Consider the following 10,000-nt stretch of genomic DNA (forward strand, 5'->3'; position numbering starts at 1 on the left):
TTGGGGTCCTGCCGCTGGCCCATGGGGTCGCTCAGGGACCCCGAGACCCGGATGTGGGTGTAGAGGGGCATCTGCGACGTGGGTGACTGAGGGGACATGACGGGATTCTGGGAGGTGGAGGGGACCGGGGGCGGGTACTGGGGGCTGGAGCTGGGCGGGAGGGGGATCTGGGGCTGGGGCGTCGACGGGCGCCTCGGCTGCTGCTGCTGCTGAGGCGAAGGCGCCGACGGGAAGGGCGGGGCGACCATCTGCGATGTGGGCGTGGTGACGAACTGCGGCGTAGGGTTGGGTGTGGGTGTAGGAGAATAGTACTGCTGTGCAACCGTTGTGGTGGGCGTGAGGGCGCGAGTGAGGGCGTCCCTCAACATCTCCCGCAACTCGCTCCTCAGACTGCTGACAATCTCCTTCCTCAAGTAGTCCATCTCCTGCGGCGCCAGCAAGCACCCCGTCAGATTCCCTGCAGTAGAGACAAAGGGTATTAGTTACGCCAGTGTGTCCTAGCGAGGAAAGTAACACCCTTTAGCCCCAAACTTGCCAAAATAGCACAAAATAAAAACCTACTTGTCCGACGCCACGAAACTATAGCAAATTGCTAGTTGCGACGGTCAGACAGGTCGTAATCCAAAGGAAAACTTTAGGCGAGATGTAAAATACATACTTATGTGCTGACGAAAGGAACTGCAGAACGAAGTTACATCTCATGTTGATGAAACTTGACCAAATAATAGTGACTAAAAGTTGGCAGTTTTAATTTTTTTTTTTAACAATCTTGAAACGAAAATATATATAACGGGAAAAGAAAACGTAATAAATCTATGCAGACTTGTATCCCCCAAAACAACAGGCCTGTAAAATGCGATGTTTTGTATCTGGCGAGAGAACCTTTTAAAAAAAGAAAGAAAGAAAAAAAGACTACATAATTTGTCTCCACAGATAAATACAAGACATATTAATGGTATACAAACCCCACTTCAACAGCGAAGGAATGTGAGATATCACTTAGACTGTATAATGTAAATGCAATACAGTCATATACTACCATTTAGTATTTCAAATTCTTATTAACAGAGCAGTCCAAAAACCTTTTAATTCTCGTGGCAAGCAAAAGCTACATCACCTCTTTTAACCGAACACCATCTACGGTTTACAGCATGTGCGAGAGAGAAAATGTTTATTCTGTTGAGTGTAGTACAAGTCAATGAATAGAAAAAGGGTCAGGTGTAGAAGGAATGAAAGTGTGTGAAGGTAGTCATGCAAAAATACAATATCTTTTATTTTGATGTTTATCTACTTATATATATATATTTTTTGTATGGGAATATTTTCTAAGCGGTGTGCAGGTAAGTTAGAACTATTCAGTTGTCCAATTATTTTGATGAATGGCTATCGGGGATTATATAATCTTGTATTATGAAGTTTTATGAATAAATGTTGATGTTACTGGACGATTTCACTCAGAGGTATATCTATCTATCTATCTATCTATATATATATTTATAATGTGCTGGACTAATGATAAAAACAAAACCAATTACTGGATATACACAAGCCCCAGAAATATGAAATATGAAAAAGCAAAGTCTTTATAGGTGAAATTAAGTGGGAAAAAATATATATAAACGATTATTTCGCAAATGTATTTATCAATTCGCCTTGCCCAAGAAACTATTTTTGCAAATATTGGAATATTGACATGACTGACCATTAGCTTGAACTTTTTGCACTCACCATCTGACTTTTAGCTATTTTTTAAAAGCAAATGCAACCAATATTGATGGCAAATACCGCCGCATTGTTTTCTTCATGCAATAGGATATCCATACTCTTCCTAAACACAATATTACACTCTTGACTATGTGTGTATGTTTTATCTCAGGGTTAGGGTTGATGTGCGTGAACTGTGTACGTATGAGGGGAAATAGAGAGGGGTAGAAGATTAGTCTGCACAGCTTTATATTTACTGCAACCATAACAAAGCAAATGTGCTAGCGTGCTTCTCTACTTTACAGAACATGGGAATGCGCTAAAGTAAAAAAAAAAGAAAAATAAAGAGGGAAGACTATTTTATTTCTCTTGTAGAAAAAAAAAATATTACGCAAAATTCTCACTTGGTTGTATTTCATTGCTATTAAAAAAAAGGGCTTGGGGGATCATTTCAAAATTTCTATTGATTTCGAGAAAGCTTTTCTTTTTTCAATCTTTTATACTTTTCTCTCTCAAAATGATTGCACAAAATGTAGACTCATTGCATAAGAGAAATTTAGCAATACCTACGGTTCATTTGGGTGCATATGCGGGAAATGGTTTAAATCAATTGTTCATTACTTGTTGCAAATCACTTTTTCTATGGAAAAAATGACTACCAAGAATCTGATCTGCAGCCACGAAATGGGAGGGAGAGAAAAAAGGCAATAAAAATTAGGAGAAAGTGTGTTCATAAAAAAAAGGTGAAAAAAGGCCCAATTAGAAACGGGAATTGGGTGAATGCGATAAATCATGTTAAAGAATAGAAACCAATAAACAAATGAATAACAAAAAAAAGAAAAAAAAAGAATCAAACAATACACCAAAACTAAGAACCTAAAAGAATACAAAAACAAATAATTAAACAAGCAAACAAACAAAAAATACGCAATCAACACATGAAAAAAAAGATACTTGACCAAAAACAAAGAAAACATATTAATAAAATTACATAAACAATACATAAACATACTTCCTCATCTAATAATTAATACGTCCTCTGTATACGTAAAATAACAATAAAAAATGACATAAGCTGTCCAGGGGAGTAAAAAATGAAGGCAAAGCTGACAAATAGAGAAGTACATACCATCAACGGGACGAGTGTGTAGAGAGGGAAGAGCCACCGTTGCTTTAAAGAAAAAACGTAAAAGCAAATCTAGCGACATTTTCTTGTCTTCTTCTTGGGGTGTTTTTGTGTATCTTATTCTCTGTTACTTTTTTCTACTCTCTTTTTTTTATTATCTTTATATTATTTTTTTTTGAGGAGGGGGAGGGGTACAGATGATAGGTTTAAAGCAGCTAAGGTCATGTGGTATACGTTATATATGGTTGTTCGCTGTGCACACGTACTAGGACTACTGAGAACTAAGGGGGAGTAAGTACAAGTACATGGGTGTATGTACTGCAGGTCGTGGGGCTTATTCTTTACAGTATATACATGGAGGAATGTGTACTGGTGTAATCGTACGTATATATATGTTTGTGTATATGGATATATATGAATATATATATATATATATATATATATATATATATATATATATATATATATATATATATATATATATATATAAACACACAAACCTATATACACACACACTCATATATATATAAATATAGTTATATACATGTATACATATATGTGTATATATATATATATATATATATATATATATATATATATATATATATATGTCTATATGTCTATATGTCTATATATGTATATATATACATATATATATATATATGTATATATATATATGTATATATATATATCATATATTTAATGTATATGGATATATATATATATATATAGATGCATATTTATATGTATATATATGTATATGTATATGTATATATATATATATATATATATATATATATATATATATATATATATATATATATATATATATATATATATATATTCACACACACACACACACACACACACACACACACACACACACACATATATATATATATATATATATATATATATATATATATATATTTACATATATATGTACATATATTTAATGTATATGGATATATATATATATATATATATATATATATGTATATATATGTATATATATACATATATATATATACATATATATGTATATGTATCATCATTATCATAGGGAAGCTAACGCCGACGAGGGTGCATAGCCGCATCCAAAATTCGCTTCCACCTTCGAGGATCCCTCATGACAAGCCGCCAGGCAGGGACTCAGCCCATCTCAAGCTCCTCACGACAGGCTTCATCGATCTGCCCAAGCCACGACTTCCTAGGTCGTCCCGCAGGCCTCCTCCACCCAGGGCTGTCTCGAGCAGAGACAACCTAGTGGGCAGGATCATCTTGTGGGAAACAAGCCAGGTGGCCTTATAGCCTGAATTGGCGATCATGGATCGTGCAAGTAACAGGTCCTGTGCCATTCTCACGGGGCAACTGTTAGTTGGACACGTGGTCCCGCCAACAGTACCCCACGGTCCAGCACCGGCACGTATTACAAAAGGCATCAAGATGAGACTCCAAGGAGCAGGATAACGTCCAGGTTTCTATTTAAAACTGACATTGTCAGGGCCTTGAAAACGCATAGCTTAATCCTTCTGCACAGGTACTGAAATTTCCAAATACTCTTGTCAAGAGAGGTAAAGACCCCTGCTGCCAGGCCAATTCGTCTGATAACTTTCTGGTCTGACAGTCCTGAGTTATGAACTACTTTACTAAGGTGTGTAAAACTTTCTGGGACTTCAGTGTCCTCGCCGCAAGCACGTACCTACTGAACAGATTCTCCTAGCAAGTCCCCAAAGCCCTGGATCTTGGTCTTGGTCCAGACCTCTAGACCCAAGGGCTTCGCTTCATTGCAAAATGCATCCAGAGCCATCCCTAAGGTTTCCAAAGACTCAAATAGAATAACATCATCAGGAAAGTCAAGGTCTGTAACCTTGATATTGCTCAGGTTGCTCCACAAAGGCTTTGAACAGTAGCTCTGACCAGTATCCAGTCAATGTAAGTGTTGAAAAGTGTTGGCGCAAGGACACAACCTTGCCTCACTCCTAAACTAACTGGAAAGAAGCTAGACAGGCCCCCCCACCACACCTTACAACACTTCCTGTACCAGTATACAGGCTTGCTTTTAGTCCAATAATCCTTGTTGGAATTCCTCTCAATCTCAGGATTTCCCAAAGTGATTCCTGATGCACCATATTGAACTCTATCTTGAGGTTGGTGTAGGCTGTAAGCAGCCCACGTTCAAAACCACTATAGCATTCTACAATGACTCGAAACGCCAGGTAAGGTCTATTGTAGACTTACCAGGAGTGAATCCAGATTGCTCCGACTTCTGGTGCCCCTGCAGGTTGTCTCTGATACGTCTCAGAAGGATGTGGATGAGAACCTTGCCTGGTATACTGAGCAGTGTGATGCATCAGTGGTTGATGCAATCCCATCGATCACCTTTCCCTTTCCAGAGAACACCTGCGCCATAGGTTCACCACCAGCCTTTAACAGTTCAGCTGGGATGCCGCAAATACCCTCTGCTTTACCACTCATCAGCTTGGAGATTGCCCTCCTAACTTCAGTTAGGAAGGATGGATCCTCAATGATGGGTGGGTCCGACAACGGAATCTCAGCACTACCTGCATCCCAGTTGGTGGATCAACCTGGTACAACTGCTCCAAGTACTGCAACAGGATCTGAGACGATCTGGCCACCTACTGAGTGAACTGCAGTCACCTTTGGAGACGGCTTGGAGTTAAGCTTTCTCAGGGCTTGGTAAGCAGGACGATGATCATTTACTAAGAAATAGCCGTCGACCTTCTCTGCAAAACTCCTAATAAACTGTTCCTTGTCCCTTCTTATCAGTGATCGAGTTCTGCACACCTGAGAATGGTGCAAATCCTGATCCCGTCAGACGAACTGCATGACAAGCATCTGTGGCATCCAGTGTCTCCTTCAAGGTGAAATTCTGGCTTGCTCTCAGGCGTTCACCAACCATTACTTGAGTTGCATCAAGCGTTTTACGCTTGAAGGTGTCCCACAGAAGTACAGGGTCCATGAAAATAGTGAGCGCTGTGAAATGACCAGAAATTAGAGGGTAGCCACAACTAATTTAGTCAGTACCACAGAACTCGGCACTCCTATATACCTTGCAGTTTGGAGGATCCTCCGATTGCTAACGAGGATGTGGTTGATCTCCTAGGCTATGTTACCCACATCCAAAGATTGACAGAAATATCATAGCCTGCTTGATCGCAGCCAGATACCGCATTGAAGTCACCCAGAACAATATGAATATCTTGCTGAGGGCAACTGTCCAACACAGATGCAAGTTTGGCGTAGAACTTCTCTTTCATGTTGAGTTTACAAACATTGGCAGGTGCCTACACAGCAATAAGACACATGAAGCCAAATGCTAACTACAGTCTCAATATGCTCACTGACCAGAGTAACCTCTACTGCCGAGGGCTGGATTCTGAAGGAGATGGCTATGGCTACTCACTGAAGATGGTGACCATTGCTACAGCCTGACCAGTAATAGGTATAGCCACCTACACTGATTGTTCTGCTGCCAGGCTTCTCACTTCCGAGAGAGTAGCCACCCCAACTCTCAGCCTCCCTAGTTTTCTCGACAATAGTAGCAACTGATCATCATGAGGCAAAGAACGGACGTTTCAAGCCCACACACCCTGACGTCCCGCCTGAGATTTAGCCTCGGGCGGTCACTTCGAGTGGACGCCACCGCAGCCACCTCCGCCGACGCTGCCCAATATAAAGGGGGCGACTGACTGCGGGACCCAGCATCCACCTGTAGGGTTCCCTTGGGCTTTTCCCCATAAGCTTCATTCCGGGCTGGCGGACGCAGGAACGTAGGCAGGACGAGTAGCTCCCATTCCCATCTTATGCCCAGCAGTCGCCCTCCCAACGGGGTCCACAGTCTGCCTTACTTGCGGGAGGGAAGGGCATTTCCCCTCTCTCCTCCCATTTATATGCGACGTTGCTGATCGATTATATATATTTATATATCTATCTGTATATATATATATATATATATATATATATATATATATATATATATATATACACACACATAAGTGTGTGTGTTTGTGTGTTGAGTTGTGTGTTTTAGTTGTGTGTGTGTGTGTGTGTGTGTGTGTGTGTGTGTGTGTGTGTGTGTGTATGTGTGTGTGTGTGTGTGTATATATGTGTGTGTGTGTGTGTGTGTGTGTGTGTGTGTGTGTGTGTGTGTGTGTGTGTGTGTGTGTGTGTGTGTGTGAAACGACTGATAAGATAGTGACCTTGATAAAGAATACTATGGCACAGCCCATAGTAATGTCAACATAGCTTTAAAAATAACTTATTATGAGAAAACGAAATATCATAATGAAAATGAAATATCGAAAGTAAAAAAAAAGAAAAGAAAAAAAAATAATATCGATTATCTTAATGAAAAATAGCGGTGATAATCATAAGAAAAAAGATAATGATAATGAAAGAGGGTAGAAAAGAATAACAGACGAAAAAAAGAAAAAAAGAAAAAAGAAATTAAGATGTTTCATGAGAGTGATGATGTTAATGATAATGATAATGGTAGTGATAATGATGATGATAATGATGATGATGATGGTAATGATAATGATGATAGTGATGCTAATAATGCTGCTGATCATAATGATGATAATGTGATGATACTGATGAAAATGATAATGATAATGGCGATGATGATGTTGATAATGGTGATCATAATGACGATAATAATGATGATAATATTGTTGATGATGATGATGGTAGTAATGATAATAGTAATAATGATAATGATTATAATGATTAGTGTTAATAATGATTATGATCATAATAATCAATGATAATCGAAATGATAATACTAATAATGGTTATGATTATATTAACGATAATAATAACAATAACAATGATAATAATGATAATGATAATAATGATAATAATAGTAAAAAATGATTATGATGATAAGAATGATAACAGTAATGAAAATAATAATAATAATAATAATAATAATAATAATAATAATAATAATAATAATAATGATAGAGATAATGATAGTAATAATGATGACAATAGATTGATAATGATAACAATGATAATAATGAAAACAACAATAGTGATAATATCTATTACTAATATAAGAATGATGATGATAATAAAAGAAGTAATAGTAGTAATAATCATGATGATAGTAGTAAAAGCAAGAAATGGCATTGATGATAATAATATTTATCGTCATCATCATATCATTATGATTATCACTATTATTATCATCATTGTTGTTTTTGTCATCATCATCATCATTATTATTTTAATTATTATTATCATTAGTAGTAGTAGTATCATCATCATTGTCATTATTATTTGTATCATTATTATTATCATTATCGTTATCATTATTATCATTATTATCGTAATCTTTAACCATCTTGGAAAAATTCTACTATTAAGGTAAAGGGAGATATGAAATAATGAAAAGAAAGAAAGACAGTGAAAAAAAACAAAGATTGAAAAAGTAAAAAAAAAAAACAAAAACGGAAAGAAAAAAACAAAACAAAAGGGAAATGTGAGAAAGAGAGAAAAGAAGAAAGATGAATAAAAAAACTGATAACGAATAAGAAATAGAGTGTTAGGAACAATCGCTATTTTTCGTTCCTTTCTCTTTCTCTTCTTCCCTCTCTCTCTTTCTCTCCCTTTCTTCGTCTTAAATTCCGTCCCTGTTTCTCACTACGGGACGAATAGGAATAAGAATAAGCATAAGAATAAATATGGGAAGAATAAGAGGTAAGAATAATAAGAGTAAGTATAATAAGAATAAGAATAAGAAAAAGAATAATGATAATAAGAATAAGAATATGAAGGATAAGAATAAGAAAAACAATAATGATAATAATAACAATAATAATAATAACAATAATAATAATGATAATAATAATAAAAGTAAAAATAAGAATAAAAGGAATAATAAAAAGTGAATAATAATAATAATAATCAGAACAAGAATAAGAGCAAGAATAATAAAACAATTAAGAATAAGAATAAGAGCAATAAGAATAAGAAAAATGAGAATAATTATAATAAAGATAATAATGATAATAATAAAAAATTATAATAACAATAATAATAATAATAATGGAAATAATAATAAGAGGAAGAATAAAAGGAATAAGAAGAATAAGAACAAATAAGAATGAGATGAAAAAGAAGAAGAAAGGTAGGAGAATAAAAATGAGGGGAAAGGAAGAAAGACAAGACTACGACGATGTAGAAGAAGAAGAAGAAGGAGGAGGAGGAGAAGACGAAGACGAAGAAGAAAAAGAAGAAGAAATAGAAGAAGGAGGAGGAGGAGGAGGAGACGAGGAAGAAGAAGACGATGAAGAAGAAGAAAAAGAAGAAGAGGAAGATGATGAAGAGGAAAAGGAGGAAGAAGAATAAAGAATAACCTAAAAAATGATAATAAAAAAGACAAAAGAAGGAGAAAAAAGAAAGACTAAATGATAATAAGAAAGCAAGAGAAGAAACGAAGCAAGATATAAATAAAAGTCAAGAGAAAAAAAAAAAAAAATAGGTTAAGGGAAATCAGAAAGACAGGTCAAGAAAAAACAGAGAAGAATGAAAAGAAAGAGAAAGAAGAAAGAAAAACAAAGAGCAAGAAGTCGTCAAGAAAAAGAAAATAATAATAATAAGAGAAAGACAAGAAAAAGAGAAGGAGGAAGAAGAATAATAAGAAAAAGAAGAAAAGGACAAGAAAAAAAGAAGAATAAGAATAAAACAAGAAAAACAATAACAATAATAACAACAAGAGAAAGACGAGGTGCACAAGAAGAAGAAATACAAAAGAAGAAGAAGAAGAAATACAAAAGAAGAAGGAAGGAGAAGATAAAATACAAAAGAATAATAATAATAAGATAAAACCAAAAAAGAAGAAAAAAGAAAGAAGAAAAAATACAAAAGAAGAAGAAGAAAAACAAAAAAAGAAGAAAAAGAAAATAAAAAATACAAAAGAATAAGAAGAAAAATACAAAAAGAAGTAGAAGAAGAAAAAAATACAAAAGAAGAAGAAAAAAATACAAAAGAAGAAGAAAAGACACAAAAAAGAAGAAGAAGAAAAATACATAAAAGAAGAAGAAAAAGAAGAAGAAAGAAAATAATAAAAAAAAAATATCCCCAACTCACCCTGGGAATACGTGAGGTTACAAGGGAGCGAAGACGCGGGGGTGACTGTTA

General features: G+C 35.7%; 1 protein-coding gene across 1 annotated transcript in view; it reads right to left on the reverse strand.

Annotated features, from left to right (window-relative positions):
* Positions 1–10,000, reverse strand: part of LOC113827410 (transient-receptor-potential-like protein) — a 20,261-nt gene that overhangs the window by 2,378 nt on the left and 7,883 nt on the right. Inside the window, exons 5-6 of the mRNA XM_070132344.1 lie at positions 9,950–10,000; positions 1–457 (exon numbers count right to left, since the gene is read on the reverse strand). The exon at positions 1–457 is cut by the window's left edge and continues 2,378 nt beyond it; the exon at positions 9,950–10,000 is cut by the window's right edge and continues 99 nt beyond it. Of these exons, the coding sequence (XP_069988445.1) occupies positions 1–457; positions 9,950–10,000 (508 nt within the window). The remainder of the gene's footprint in view (positions 458–9,949) is intronic.

The sequence above is a fragment of the Penaeus vannamei genome, chromosome 17 (assembly GCF_042767895.1).
Source record: "Penaeus vannamei isolate JL-2024 chromosome 17, ASM4276789v1, whole genome shotgun sequence".
Classification (NCBI taxonomy): domain Eukaryota; kingdom Metazoa; phylum Arthropoda; class Malacostraca; order Decapoda; family Penaeidae; genus Penaeus; species Penaeus vannamei.